This window comes from Pteropus alecto, unplaced genomic scaffold (genome assembly GCF_000325575.1).
Source record: "Pteropus alecto unplaced genomic scaffold, ASM32557v1 scaffold60, whole genome shotgun sequence".
Lineage (NCBI taxonomy): Eukaryota > Metazoa > Chordata > Mammalia > Chiroptera > Pteropodidae > Pteropus > Pteropus alecto.
Window position 1 is genome coordinate 7,013,564 of NW_006430726.1, and position 16,607 is coordinate 7,030,170.

The window sequence follows — 16,607 nt, forward strand, 5'->3', positions numbered from 1 at the left end:
CAGGGATGGACACCACTGAGGTTTTCCTCGCCACCTCAAGACGTGTAAGATGGGCTTGCTGATTCCCCGACTCGCTAGTTCACAGGAGAATTACTGCCCACTCCTGTAAATGACTCAATATGCTTCTTGTCATAAACACAGTGGCAGCTCCTGAAATCAATCTTTCATGACCTTATTGATTAGGACACTTAGAAATAATGAGACTTCACTGGTGGCAGAGTAATGCTCGCAAAAAGAAAAAAAATACTCCAGTGAGGGCTTGCCTATTAACACTGCCAAATTTATCTTCCGATTGCCCTTTTCCTATTACAGACGTTCACCTAGAAATACACATGATAAAAAGTTAATTTTGTGGTTCCTGTGCCTTCTCTTAACACTTCCTGGTAACATATTTTAAATTAACAAAATAAATAAATATAAAAATTTTTGACCACTGTCTCCCTACCTTTAAGATCAGTATGGAATTTCCATGGAATGAGAACACCTGGGTTCTTCTGAGAGCGATTACAGAATAAAAACTATGTAGGAAAACCATATGATTTCACTCACACGTGGGATATAAAACCGAAAGGAACAAATGAACAAGACAAACGAAAACTCATAGAAACAGACAATAGTTTAGCAGTTACCAGAGGGAGGGGGGCGAGGGGGAGGTATAGAAGGGTAAAGTAGGTCAAATATATGGTGATGGAAGATTTGACTTTGGTGAACACAATGCAATACACAGATGATTATTATTGAATTGTACACTTCAAACCTATATAATTTTATTACCAATGTTGCCTCCAATAAATTTTTAAAAACTCAATAGCAAAAACAAAAATAAATAACCCAATTAAAAATGGGCAAAGAATCAAAATAGACATTTTTCCGTAGAAGATAGATGAAAGGCCAACAGGTATAGGAAAAGATGCTCAACATCACTAGGCATTAGGGAAATGCAAATTATTACCGCAATGAGCTGTTACCTCATGCTGGTTAGAACTGCCGTCGTGACAAAGACCAGAAATAGAAACTGCTGCTGTGGACGCGGAGGAGAGGGAACGCTGCACACTGCGGGCAATCCTGGGAACTGCTCCGGCTACCACAGAACAGCACGGAGGATCCTCGAAAAGTTACAAACAGAACCACCACCTGATCCAGGAATTCCGCTTCTGGGAATACATCCAAAGGAAACAAAAAATCTAACTCAAAAAGATGTGTGCGCCTCTACGGTCATAGCGGCATTGTTTAACAGCCAAGTGCTGGAAACGACCTGAGTGCCCGTCACTACATGAATGGATAAAGAAGTTCTGCTCCATACATACAACAGATTATTATTCAGCCACGAAAAGGAGCAAATCCTGCCATTTGCAACAACAAGGACAGACCATGAAGGAGAGCAACAAAATAGAGAATAGAAAAATGAGAGAAAAATCAGCAAAACCAAAAGTTGGTTCTTTGAAAAGACCAATGAAACTGACAACCCTTTATACACACTAAAAAAAAAAGAGAGACTCTCGGGACTAAAATCAGAAGCATAAGTGGGGATGGTACTGACCTTCCACTTCAATACCAGGATACGTGTTTAGAAGCAACCCAAATGTCCATCAATGGTGGAATGTATAAATACCATTGTGGTAATTTTATCCAATGACACAGTATACGGCAATGGGGAAAAACCCTCTACAACAACATAAATTCTTAAGTACATAATCGTGAGAGAAGACACTAAATTACGGAGTAGCATTCCATCTACATAAGGTTCAAAAACAGACATACATAAACGAACATGTATTATTTAGGGGCTAAAAGTGTAAAGAAAAGTATAAAAGTAGTTACTAAAAAGTCAAAGTAACTGTTTATCCAAATATTAAGAGAATGGTATGACTGGCAAAATAAATGTGGGTGGGCCGGAGGGTCCTGGGATGTTGGCAATGCTCTATTTCTCAACTAACGGTCACTGGGTTTTTGCTGTTATAATTATTCATCATTCTGTATTTTATGTAAATTTCTGTGAGTTACATTACATACAAAGCTAGAGGTTTTTAAAAAGAATTTTAAAACCGTCCACAAAGTTAATTTGTGTAAGCATAACAGAAAATATCAAATTGTGTGAAAAATGTTCCTATAAATTAGCCCCATCAATATTCATCACTGACTTTTTATAACAAACTTATTTGCTTTTAAAAGAGTACTTTTCACAAAGAAGCCACAGTGACTAAAACAGTGTGTTTATGTAAAGGTAAGCCTCACCATCTAAAAATATAAACAATTTAAAATTATTAACTAATTGTGTTTTTACTGAGATACAGTTAACATAAAATGCACATATTTAGGTATTCGGTTTGATAAATTATGGCAACTGCACACACCTACGTAACCACCACCTAAAACTAAATACACAAACACTTCTCCCTTTGTTTCCCTTGTTTCTTTTTTAAAATTACAATACATATATAAATTAAACCTGTCGGATTCGTGAAATAATAATTAATTCCATTTTCCTTATAATAGTCTTCTAATATAAGCTAGCTGAAGAAGGTATGAAAAAACATTTTCTTTTTACTTTGGGCCATATATTTGTCACCTTCTGACAAAATATGGGTGTCATACAACTATATACAGTTATTGACCATCTGCTATAAGGGAATAACTACATAAATTAAGAACATAGTAAGTGAGGGGATAAAAATAAGAGGTTACTAGGATTGAATATTTTCCAGTTCCTCTCAACTGAAGAAGTCCAGCTGAAAATAAGAGAAGCAAAAGCAAATGAAACCATAAAGTCTGGTGAACAGGCAGTGTCTAGCAAGACCCGAAAACAATTTTCTGAACACAATTAGGTTGAAAAGTTCTCAAGGATTAATGGTTTTTCTCCTGAGTCCAGGTATGTGTTAAGCAGCCACGAAGCTCCTGAAAATTATATAATCGTACTAACCAATGTTACCCCAATAAACAATTAAAAAAAAAAAAAGCCACAAACCTCAGTTGGCAAAAAGCAGAAAGAAAAAAAGAGGGTGAGTGGGGAAGAGTTTCTACCTTCCTACCCTCCACAGTTTCTGCTGCCACTTTCCAAGATGAATTTGGAACACTAGAGTACATGGCAAGCTTTGCTACAGCTATCACATATCATGTGACATGACATCGCTCAATTCATTTCAAATTATGAATGCAGCCAGCTATGTGGTTTGCTTATTCATGTTCAAGAGATTCACAGCTGAATCTCTATTTCAATTTGGCAGGATTCTAAAAGTCATGAAAGGCAACTGGACAAACTCCATGACCAATCCATCGGCTTACACTGTTTACTTACAGTAACAGCACACAAATGTCTCGTGTTTCTGATAATCCACAGAATGCTTCTGGGATGCCGTTACTATCCTAGCTTCAATGTTCACCTTCACAGAGTAATGAGAAAAGTCAATGCAAATACAAACCATGCTCACTTGGAGCAAATTTAATACAATGACAAGAATGAGGAAAATGCATATACGAGAATGTTTTAGATGCTCTTATTTGAAATAATCTATCGGCATCTGAAATAATATAGATGACAGGAATTTGGGCTGCAAATCAGCTCCGGAGCTGCATATGTTTATTCCCTCCATACTGTGCCAAGGTGCTTCCTTCACAGTCTCTGAAGGTGCAGTGAGGGGGTTCACGGTTATGTCGGGTGGTAGGCTACGGGTGGTCTCAGCTGTGTGAAGGGAAATCTCTCACTGGACTCCACACCTTAGGCAGCACGGAGCCTTTTTTCTCTGTCCCCTCAGTTACGAGGCTTGCACATCCTAACAAATTTGCCAGCTTGGCAGATGCTCTTGGGGAATTCGGTGATAAGAACAACTTTCACAATTCTTGCTTTTTCTTTAAACTGGTAATTATTTAATTTCTCCTTAGCTCTTTGATGCTTTTAAGGAAATTATTTTTTCCAGCATGTTCAGATGCTTTTGTTGTTGGAGCCGGTGCAAACCCAGACCACCATATTTCTAAAAGGAGTGGCTGAAGTGTGCCAAAGAGCCTAACATACACAACAAAGCTCCCAGACTTCTATTTCTGAACAGAATCACAAAATCCCAAAAGCCAGAAGGACCTGAGACCTGGCAACCCCAGTCTCCTCAGTTTCCTGATCTCTTCCGTGACAAGAGTGTTTTTGTGCATCACAAGTTTAGCCCGTTTTCTGTAAGACAGTTCTCAGAACTTCACAAAAACTATCTAAGGAAAACTGTGTCAAGCAGCAAGAGAAAGCATCCACATGCTGAGGTCTAAACTAAGAGGAAAAATACCTCAATATTCATCTCTCACATTCTTCAGTGAGTACCTCCCATGTCCCCTAAGTCCCCCTTTTGTCACTTTAGGCTGCTTCAAATCCCTCTTTGGGTACCTGGCTTTGGCTCTAGTGATTTCGTTACTCCAGGCAGTTCTCTAAACAAATAAGCAAACGAAGGCTATTTACAACTCCTAGACTGAAACCATAAATATCATCAGCTGAATCACGCTGAAATGTCAGTATACATTCTCAACAGAATTCCACATGAAGTGAGTCTGCCCTGGACAGGTAAAAAGGACTTTAGTTATAAAAGTAGCAAAAGGGTCTCGCTGTGGCACGCCTGGACTCTGCGCTGGGCCTGCCGCGTGAGACCCGGGGCCGGATCTGCAGCAAGGCTCCCGACACGGACCATTCGGACGGGGGACCCAGACTGTACTCTTCCCTCCCACCCCCTCCAAATTACGAGGAATCAGTGCTATTCCAGTAAATTGCCCCTTTGTGAATGAAATTACTTTTCTTAGATTTTCATAATAAATACCTTTCTTATAAAGATCATTTTATTCTTTTCTCAAAAACTCTGATTACTTCAATCTAAAATATCACGATAAGGAGCACATGGTGATATTATCAAGCAATTGCCTTTTAGTTCGAAGTATAGGTACCCTACATAAAAAACAAAACCATCGGTGCAAATGTGAAAATAATTATAGATTTCCCCAAGGCACGTCAAACCTGCGAACACCAGCTAGCCCACGTCTCACAAAGGCCAGTGTCTGAGCCCTCTGGCACCTGAGGGATGAGTTAGGCCGCGGAAGGAGCCTACGTGGCCCTGCCACAGCGCTGCTCTGGGCTCTGACAGACGACAGCACTGGCTGAGGCCAAAATGCAGCCGAGCACCACCTTGTAAATAAAGCTGGTCCGAATTCCCCACGAGGCACGTGCCCTGGACTAGAGCCACGATTCTCAAAGCGTGGTCCTTGGGCCGGCAGCAGTGTCACTTGGGAACTGCTTAGAAATACAAACTCTTGGGACCCACTCCAGACCTCCTGAATGAGACCCCGAGGGGGGCCCAGCGATCTGTGTTTCAACAAGTCCTCTGGGCGACTCTGTGCAGACTGTAGCCCGAGGCTCCCCGCTTTAGAGAAACTCGTTTGTTCGCGGTGACACAGGAATGTTTCAGCAGCGAATGTTTCCTTTAACCTCTGTCCTCCCCCCGCCCCGCCGCAGACCCACTCCTGAAAACGAGTGTCCGCTGTCAGGAGACGGGACAAAAAAACTGTAGTATTAACACAATGAAGTACTCACTATATGACAGAGAAAATGAATGAAAACCGGCTACATTTATAAGCTTAAATAAAACTCAGAACCGTAACTTTGAACATCGTGACTCACAAAAGTCTGCAGTACGATATTTTATAAAGGTCGTGTACGAGCAAAACTAAATATTATTTAACAATACATTTATGTGATACAGCAATGAAGGCATTTTTAAAAATATAGAGAAAAGACACCCCTTTCATTCTGCACAGGGTTTCCCTTGGATGTGGGGGATGGTGAGCAAGGACCACACCGGGGACAGTCTAATTCTTAAGTCAGGTGCTGAGTTCACAGCTGTAAACTGTATTTATGTCACTTTTATCACTACAGTCTTTCTAATGTATAAAATGTTATATAATAAATCTTAAGCCCAGAAAACAAGAAACAAACAAAAAAATGCAACTAATGAACAAATCTGGCCACTACCTGAAGTACTAAAATTAGAAACTATCTGAGACATGAACTGTGTAAACTGTGGTATGTTCTTCTGTTACAAAGAATTTTTAAAGATACGAAAAATTATTTATGATAAAAGTTAGCCAGATATAATAATGTAGAAAATGCACAGTAAAAGGATTAGAATAAAATACAACAAAATGTCAATAGTGGGTATTGCAGGGAGTTTTATTTCTTCTTTGTACATTTAAAATTTTCTATAGTGCATAATAAAGACTTTTAAAATTAAGAATTTTTTAACTGTCATTGAAACATTTAATGACTTTAAGTCATTAAAGAAAACTGCCAAATCTGCTGGAAACAGGAAGGAAATCGATGTTTTGTGAAAATCTGTGATTTATGAGCTTTATAATTCAAAGCTTTATATTTTCTGCCACATAATTGTATATCTATTAGTATGATTCCATTTAAAATAATTTCATTTTGTTTATGTGGACAAAAATATGACTGAGAAAACCATGACGCAAAGAACATATTTTTGTTATTGAGCATTTCAATTAAAACAACTGAAAACAACTTCAATTCAATTAGGAACAAAAGGAAAAAAACATCCATCAGTGGCTGTCTTTTGGAGACGGAAGAAACACGGACACTGAGAGTCTGCCTTACAGCCTATGTCCTGTCACAGTGAGAAGGAACCACAAAGGTAGAGGCCAGAGGCCAGAGATCAGTTACATACCTCTTTTTCCAATATTCTAGCGATCTCTCCTAGGGTCCGATCTAAAGCAGAAACCTTATTGTTTGCCCACGACCCACTGTCTTGTACTTGCAGTTGTTTCAGAAGATCTCTGGCTAATCGCTGAAGCCTTCAATACAAAATGATATGGAAAGGAATGAATGAAAGGGAATCACGACATTAATGAATTAGACGACAATATTTCATTTTCCTAAACATTTTGAGACAAAAGGTACTTCCATTATTGTATCAGAAACTACTTCACAGAGCACCCGAGGGGTGAGAAAAATGAACCACTCCCAAAGCTGGTACTGCTCTCCATTCCCAAACAAAAGTGAAGTCCTCAAGGCACAAACCAGCACGGAAGGACGGTGCTGCCCACCCCAAGGACTAGCTAGAGCAACGGCTGCCATCGGTTACCATGTGACATTCAAACTAGGACAGAACTGGAGATGGGGAGACGGTGGAGTACGACAGCAGAGAAAACGAGTGTAAGAACCAGAGCAGGTTTTCATACTTTGATTGACATCTTCAAGGTGGACTTGGATATTATGCTATAAGCAGCGTAAACTCTCAATGTCAAACTCTCCATGTTCCAATTTACAAGCAATCTTGGACTGCCTGCCAGTGCTCCTATCAACTAATTAGACAACTAAGCAATCGTGTGCTTTTCACCCAGAAATACTACATACTACCCAGATTGTACGATTCTCCAGTAAGGGGACAGTATGTAATATTTCTTCGTAGCCCTTACTTCTCCAAGGCCTTTCCTTCCCACTTCCTTGCTGGAGCATCTCACCAACAGATAATCACTAGACACTCAGATGTCTCCCGTTTTCCCCTACACATCACCCCCCGCTGTCTTACGACTACTTTTCTCGATGACAGATTCCGTAGGCCATCATTACAATCGCTTCCTTGTAAACATGTTCCATTCCCCATCTCTCTCGTTTTGGTTGATACCTTCCTACCAGCCAACTCCAGCAGTGGTCATAACCACTAATGTTTGTTCAGCTCTTACGCTGGGCATGCACTGTTCTCAGTGCCTTGCACGCATTAATTTATTTAGCTGCATTAATTGACACCTGCCAGCCTCTTCCATTTCTGACCCTGAGAAGAAGTTCTACCGCGTAAAAGACCAGTATGACTACTGATTCAGGATCTTACTAAGTCTGTCTAGTTTTCTCGCTCTCTACAAAGAGTTTACTTGCTTCATATGTTCCCTAATCCTTTCAAAACTCCACCCTTTCCATCCTCCCTCTTGCTTTTATAAGATCTTACATTTCATAAAGAAACTGGAAGATACCGGAACAAGAAAATCCTCACTTTCTGCCACAAACCTTCAAGCCTGACTGCATCTCACCCATACTCTCCTGTCTCTCTGTGACAATCAAGGAAGAGAGAGCCCTCCATGTAGGCTAATCCTGCCGCTCGGGCTCTGTACGCACTGCAGTCTTTGCAAATGCTCTTCATTCCTTTCTTCTAGAATGCCTCCTCCCACACACATCATCTAGAGAACTCCTACTTATGCTTTAGTTCTTAGGTCACATATTACTTTCTCTGATTTGACCAGTCCTTCAAATCACTCGTCCAAGTCTCGCCTGTGCAGAGCTTTGCAATAAAACTCTCTGCAGCGATGGATAGGATGTTCCGTATCTGTCCTATCCGACGCGGTGGCAGCTAAGCACCTTAAATACAGTTAATGTGACTGAGGCACTGAATTTTAAGTTGGATTTAATTTTAATAATTTAAACTTAAACAGCCACATGTGGCTATAAGCTACTGTATTTCCAGTGCAGAGAAGCACAGCACTCACTGCATGGGAGGTGGTCCCTGCCCACCGTGGCTCACTGCCACGTCCACAGTGCCTAATATGCCACCTCTACACTAGTGTACACGACAGCTACTTAATGACGAATGATTAAAGCAGACATTTCTTCTTCACATTCTTAAATACACTCATAACCTCCCAGGTTACAAAATACTGTCACGTCTATGATCTTATTTAACCATCTGAAAAAACACTGCCCATTACTATTATCCCTGTTTGAAAAATGAAGAAACAAAGGCTTAGGCAGAACAGGAGACTCTCCCCAGGTCTCACAACTGTTAAGGTGTGGCTGGGACTAGGGACCTAGGCAGTCGACCTTCAAACCTCACGCTTCTGTCTGCATCCTAGAACACGATTTCTTCCACGAATGCACTTATGTAAAATTTTTAAATTTCTCAAAGAATACGACAGCAAACATAGATAAAAAAGGGTACTGGTGAACTCGTTTAAACCTAAGCTATCCACATGAAGTTCCTCTGACATGCCAACGAATGAATACGAACTCTAGAGGCAGAAACACGCGTGCCTGAATTCGGGCTCCGGCGCACACCGCATGCGTAAGCCCTGGGAAGGTTATTTGACCACTCTGCATCTCGGTTTCTTTCTCTTAAAAGTGGAGATAACATATATTCTTTCCTTTTAAAGCTTCTGAAGATCAGAGGTAATTAACTCAATGTACTGAACGTCACCCACTAAAGCAGACATTCGATAAATGACCATCGTGACTGCTGTTCACAGACAGAAGGTCTCAATCTAACAAAGGAGCAAAGGGAATGTAAAAAATACAAAAACTGAGTCAGAGCAACATACTTCTTTTCCCTTCTAATCGAACACGGGCTGGAGTCCCATCCGATTAGAGTTACTCACCTTATCATGTGGAAGAATACTGGCAGTGAACTTCACTGTGTGATAGATAAGCAGCCACTTCAGCTTTTGGCTGAATGCAGCCTGCACACCATGTAACCCAATATCCAGCCACGGCAACTGATGCATACGAATCTACAGTATTCTTACCAAGAATGCTCACATTCCACTGAGAACCAGACGTACTTAGGGAGGCACAAGAACCATTTTAATTCACAGAATACAAGAGGCTTGTATTTCACCCTGAGGTAAATCAAATCTGGGATTCATGTGAACCTACCCTCCAAGGAAGAACGCCAAGGCAAGGGGGCGCATAGGTAACATGAGCTAAACCTCCGCTTCGTTCCCTGCCTCCACGGAAGGACCACAAATAATACAGCCCCTCTCAAGACAAAAGGCATCGGATTCTGATTCATCCTATAAATAAATACAGAATGTCACAGGACTGAAGCCCTGAAAGCTATATTTTCCCTCAAGGGCAAGGATAGGAGATGTTTTAGAGGGTGCAATTTTTAACAGAAATAGTCCTCTGGGTTTCTGCTGGCAGACAATTTCTCTGGCATGAAAAGAAAAAGTGGAGGCTCTGTAACGCCTGGCCTAAAATACAAAAAGTGTCCATCTGGTAAATGGCTTTGTGGAGAATGTTGTTTGGTCAGATATTTTCTTCTCAAAACTTGAACCAATTTCGAGGACAATTCTAAGTTCACATCTGTCACTGATGAATGTAAGAAGTATCTCTGTAAGGAGCCCTAACTTTCGTCACAGTGAACTTCTGGGGAGTTTGTTAGGGTCGCCGGGAAGATCTGTGAAAGAGTAAGGAGAGAGACTGGGTCCACTCTAGGGCGATGGACACAAAGACAAACGTGTGAACTTTCCTTCTGCTTTCACCTCCTCTGTGTGAAAGGCACATGGTTCCCCTTCTTAAGCCTGTATTTCTATACAAGAGCTCGAGAAATCCCTACTAAGATGAAAAAAATCAGTGCACGTGTATTTCCTCCTCCGTCAGACACGGTTCCTTTTGCCTGCTGGGATCCCTCTCACGGGAAAAACCCCACATTCCCTTCCAGGGGACCCCTCACCCCCAGTTACACAGGGACACCAGGGTGCTGCTCCCAGGCACGCGTTCTCAGTGGACACTGCTAGGAAACGTGAGTATGTTATTTTACAATGAATATGTGTAACGGCTCATGTGTACGTTGATATCTACGTCCACGTCTATTTCTACATATCGGAAAATACGCGTTAAAACTGGTACCTACAATTCCAATGCGTCGCCACAGGGTTTTGCTCCTTTCCGTGGGCACGGTGTTAATTCTCTTCTGCAGCAGTGAGCGGCCCGCCTTCCATCGTCCTGGGCGACTTACCTACTGGACCAGCCCCCACTCGTGGCAGGTGGCGTCCCTGCCCCTGCACTGCCCCGGAGATGCTATCATCTCCGCCCTCTCGCCCTGCTGGGGTTTCCACACTCGCTGCCAGGCCGCCCCCAAACCCCGACGCAGGCCGCTGCGTGGTGCTCTTCCATCTAGTGGCTTCGGCTCTGAGTCTTTCTGGAAAGGGGAGGAGTGACTGGAGGAAGAGCTACCTCCATTTCCATTTATTAGCAAGAATCATTTTACAAGGAGTCATCACTCTCCACCGACCACTCGGTTACCGAGGCCACTCGTGACAGCAGCTCCCCTTCTGAAGCGCAAAGCGCCCCTCCTATCCCAGCAGGAAACGCCTCCAGTTGGCTCCTGAGTCCACTGACAAAACACTGGCCATCTGTGAGCATTTCCTAGCCATCTAATATGACAGGACATTCAGATCTGGAATTGGGCGTTTTCCCAGGAAGTTCATGGTTTGCCAAGTGAGAAAGGACATTTCAGGTCCCAAATCAGTGAGCACAGAAGATGCTCACTGTTGCTGCATGGCTGCTGTTTCCAGGTCTCTCCAACAGACAGAGGCGGAAATGAAGGTGTGGACACGCGCAAATACATATGCACACGGCACTTCTCATGAGATAAGGCACTTCCTAGTTCCTATCGCTCGAATGAAGGGCTGTAGCGAACCCTACTGCGTACATCACATCTGTTGCGTTTCTTTCAGACTGAGGGTGCAAAGTCTCAGAAGTACGGGGGCTGGAAAAATCCTGGACTCCATAATCCCCTTTGCTTTAACCCACATGATGTGCACAACAGACTCAGAATGCCTTTACCAACAAGACCATCACCGATACCATAAAGAATGGGCAATTTTTCACACAAGTTTCCCCCATTCTCTCTGATCTTTTTCTTATAAAATTATCTGAGATACAGCTCTTACATAACATCCTTTTTCTCCTGGCCCTCAGTTAGACATAATTCCACAAGAAACCTTAACTTGCAAGTTCATCACTAGTCCTTATGTTGATGTCTCTTAATAATTTTGATTGTCTAAAGTACATTCTGTATTAGTATTTAAGATCTCCCAGAAAAGGAAATGTGGATCAAGCATTTTGCAGCTGGAAAACTGATTTTCTGAGGGCAGAGAATCACTGACATACAGGAGCAGGAACTAAGGCGACATTGTTCCCGTGAGCCCTTGCGGAGGCGCCTACTTGAGAACGACATCAGGTGCTTTTCTCAAACAGATTTACTCTATGTCCCAGCGAAAACCTGTGGGTTACTTTGGGGTTCTCTTTCCTTACGCCCGTTACCCCAGTTCGCTTTGCTTTCTCTCACGCTGATGTCATACCATACGGGTTTTGTGGCGACTGTTCCTGCCCACTCGCTTTTTGGATTTCCTGAAGATACATGGCCTTGTAAATGCCGCCATCGGGTTTTAGTTTTCTTAAGTCTTTATGTGGTTTCTATGTGAGCATTCAGAGATACGAAAAAATTATGCTTCCGTTGCTACTGCCATTTTTCCTAGACTTACGATTTCAAAGAGTATGCCGGCTGCCCTGTGGCTGAGAGACTGTGGCGAGCGAGGGCAGGAGCGCTGAGGACCGGCTAGGAGGCTGCCACGATGACGCGAGCAGAGGGACGGTGGGACGAAGCTTCACTACGGGGATGAGGAACAGTGTCGGGTTCCGAACATATTGGAAAGAGAGAGCCAGCAGAGTTTGTCGATAGACCGAAAGTGAAGTGTGAGAAAAAGAGGGTGACTCTACAGACTTTACCCTCGACATAAAGGACTGACTTGCCATTTTCTAAAATGAGCAATAATATAAGGTTTGGGAGTGAATTTCAGGAGTCTAATTTTGCCCATGTTCACTTGAGGGGTCCATGCGGAAATGCTAAATAGGAAGCTGGACACAGGAGTCTGGAGGTCTGTGGAGAGATCTGGCCTGGAGACATAAACTGAAAATCTATCAGTGACTAGGTGTTTAAAGTCACGAACCTGAACGAGACTGCCCAGGGAGTAATGCTCTCTTTGAACTCTCGGGACGAAGGCACGCCGATGTTTGGAGTCCAGGAGAGGAAGGTGAATAAGCAAAAGGGAAGTAAAAAGAACAGCCAGGCAAGTAAGAGGACCGTCCAGAGAAAGCTGTGTGGCAGACTGCTACATCGAAGGGCCCCCTGAATTATGTCTTGCAAGCCTTGACTGGTATAGTCTCCTTGTACAGTGACTACGGACTTGGCAAAATGACTTGCTTTGACCAATGGAACATAAGCGAAGGTGACATAAGCAGAGGCCTGATAAGGCTTGGCATCCCTTATGAATACTGATGCAAAAATCCTCACCAAATCAAGCAAAACCAATTCGAGAGCAGATTAAAGGGTCATGCACCATGACCGAGTAATCTCTCCCTCTCAAGGGGACTGACCCGGGCTTCTTTGCACAGGGGAGCAAGAAAGTAAGGCTGAGAGCAGAAGCCTCAAGACTTCTGAGGCCAAGGCCTGAAAGTCACGTATGGCTTCCGCGGCAGCCTCTGAGTCAAAACAAGTCGAAAGGCGAGAGCACATTCAGGAGGGAAGGCAACAGGGTCCGCCCTTGACGGGAGGTGGGAACGTTACATTACAAAGGCGTTCACCTCTGCGACTGGCTCCACTTCCTCTGGCCATCTTTGCGAACACTTTGCCACTGTCATATATTAAATTTTCCTCAAATATCTGGCTAAATTTCTAGATTTTTTTTTAAATCTCGCCCATCAGTTTGTATTATTACTCATGTGTCAATGAAAAATGGTTTTAACTGCATATCTATTAGCTCTGTCCTACTCAAAAAATTTTTTCCTAGAAATTCTCATTTACTCTTCTGAGTTCTTTTACTCTTCGATTCTGTTTTTGAAACGCTGTCATGTAACTGGGATTGCATGACCTTTGCAGAAGTTGCCGCACTGTGTCTTTTATCCGAGAGTATAACTCGTCTTTCTATGTCTTCTTTTATATCCCTTATTAGCATTTTTAGGTTGAATTTTACGGAGCCTTCATTAATTTCTTGTTTGAGTATATTCTTAGTTTCCTTTTTTATTGTTACTGAAAATGACATTTATATTTTCTAACTGATAATCAGAAACAAAAGCCCTGACCCTCTATATCCTGGATATGCTTCTGCGTAGCCTACAGCCAGTCACTTTCCTCTCTAGGCACAGGCTCCCTGATGAAGACCACTGAGTCGCTGTGAGGAGTAAATGAATCAACATATGTAAAGCGCCCGGCATAAGGTGAAGGCTCGGCAAACATCGCCCGTCATTAATAGCATCACATTAATTTGGTAATCAGCCATTTTACTGAGTTCTCGTTTCTATCAGTCTTTCACTTGATTCTCTTGGTCTTTACAGATATACAGTATCAGAATAATCTTAATAAATTTGTTAATTTCTTTAATATTTTATATTTCTTTATCTCCTTTTAGAATAGCACTGGCTAATAGCTCTGGAACAATAATAAATAAAAGTAATTATCTGATGAGTGTCTTATTTCTGACAGGCAGAAATATTTCTATTCTAAATGAAAATAATTGCTCCATTGAAATGCTATAGCCTATCTATCGATAACTATGCTGTTACGGATATCCCTCAATTTGTGGCATTTAAGTGTTTCTTGATCTTTTTCACTATTAAAAAAGTCACCTTTTATATAAATATTCGGGCACATTTTGCATTATTTCACTGGGCAGCATGACGTCTAAGGTGGACATCCTAAGCTTCAATTCGCACAGCCTTCCACGGGCTCCACCCGCCTGCACTCCCGTCGGCACTGTGTGAGTGCCTTTCTCATGCCCCTCTGCTGGCAGTGTGTTAGAGAGGCAAACTGATGTTTTTCTTTACTTAGCTATTGTGTAGTCACACTGACATCCAATATGGAGTCTAAATCCTCATCTGCCCAAAGCGGCTGTCACAACAGTCCTAAAAGAGAACCTACCACAAGAACCAGCAGCGTTGCCAGAACCTGTTCTGTCGGAACAGGGTTTCTCTACATCAGAACTGACGTTTGGATGAGATAATTCTCTGCCGTAGGGGACTGTCTTGTGCACTGAAGAATGCTTAACAGCATCCCTGGTCTCTACAAACTTGATGGCAGGAGTGCTATTTCCCAAATTATGATAACCAAAATGTTGTCGCATATCCCCAGAGCAAAATGTCCCCTGGCAAAATCGTCCCCAGCTGGACGCCACGGTGTTAGGAAAATAAAGTTCTAGGCATCAGATAGAAAGCCCGTAATATAGGCATACAATGACGGTTCAGCTAAACTTTTCTTGTAGGTGGAGACCAAAGAGATGGAGAACTAAAATGTAGGATAAAATACTCACTTGGCTTTATAAGGTGAGTCAGAGCCAGAATTCTTTGTTTCCATTAAACTTTCATATTCTTTGGCCCTGAACAGAAAGAAATTTAATCACTGTTAGTTATTCTGCTGCTGATTTTTATAACAAAAACTTTGGCTGTGTTTTTCCTCTTCCGGCATCATGAACATTACGATATTAATTTTAACACTTTGGTTTCTGTAACTGCTTCTTTAAAGTACTATAAATGCTATCAAAAAAAAGGCCAAAAAATACATATTTCCTCCTAGGATAGAGAACAGGTTCACAAAAACACTTGTGAGTTTACAGATCTGGTACAGAACAATGCTTACTTTTCGGAAATGTTAAAATCATGATAATTAAATCTGAAACCCTTTTAAGTTTCTACTAGGCAGCTGAGGTGGCTGAATGTCTATGTACCTCAAGAAGTCTATAGTGCAAAACCAAATACAGGTAAAGAACAGTCATGTAACTTTAGAAACAATTCTAAAAACAGTAGAAATAATTTGACCGGACATTCAAAGATTTGTTTTGTTCTGCTTTTGTTATTTATACCACCTAAAAACCAAACGTCTGGAAAGATCTGAGATAATACTTCTCTGCCACTGTCTAACTAGGCTCTGGCTCGGCTGAACCTGTAGGTTACAGCACCAAGAGGTCATCAATCTAATACAGGTGTCACTACAATAATCCATTCATGTTGACTTAATCTGTCAACTTCTTTTTTTGGAAAGAAAGGGAGGAAAAGGTTAATTTAAATTTTACTGTTCACCCAAAGAGTCCTAGTCTCAAAGAACTAGTCCAGTTACCTATGAAAGATTAGTCGCAATGTCTACCAATCCAGACAGCAATGCAGATGAAAAAATAAACCGTCCTTCATGAATAACATGAAAGACACAAATTTCAACAGGCCTCATAAGGAAAAGGCAAATGAGCACAGGTTATGCTTGGGAATAAAGGAGTAACCAAATTAGAATTAAACATTAAATGATGTATTATTTAAATCTATGCACGTTTACTGCTATCAGCCAAAATACTAAGACACATCAAAATGAAGAAAGAATCACTTTTTAGTTGCATGTAATTGTGACCTCTTATGAAAGGTAGGAAAAAAATTAAAATTATTCAGGGTTCCAAGTCCATCTAGGGCTTAAAGCGGTGACACGGAAGGAGGTTGGGGAGCCAGCTGTGCAGATACATGTGGGAAGAGTCATCCAGGAAGAGGAAATCTGAGGTTTTATAGACAAGGAAATGACATGATCTGACTTAAATTTTACCAGGCTCCCTCTGGCTGGAGTGTTCAGACTGCAAGGAGGCAAAGGCAGAAACACGGAGACAGCCAGGGGCTGCTGCAATCATCGAGGTGAGCGAAGCTGGTCTGGGGCAAGCAGAGACGTTAGACACCCAGATGCTGAACATGTTTTAAAGCAAAGCGCTAACGTTATTTGCAGTTGGACTGGACGTGAGAGAGGAATGGGAGAAACAGAAGGGACTGGGGACAGAGG

At 41.9% G+C, this 16,607-nt stretch overlaps 1 protein-coding gene across 1 annotated transcript in view; it reads right to left on the reverse strand.

Moving 5' to 3' along the window:
• The window catches only part of SCAPER (S-phase cyclin A associated protein in the ER), a 176,281-nt gene that overhangs the window by 83,176 nt on the left and 76,498 nt on the right, over positions 1 to 16,607 (reverse strand). The window contains 2 exon segments of the mRNA XM_025050312.1: positions 6,702 to 6,828; positions 15,109 to 15,174. Coding sequence (XP_024906080.1) covers positions 6,702 to 6,828; positions 15,109 to 15,174 — 193 coding nt within the window.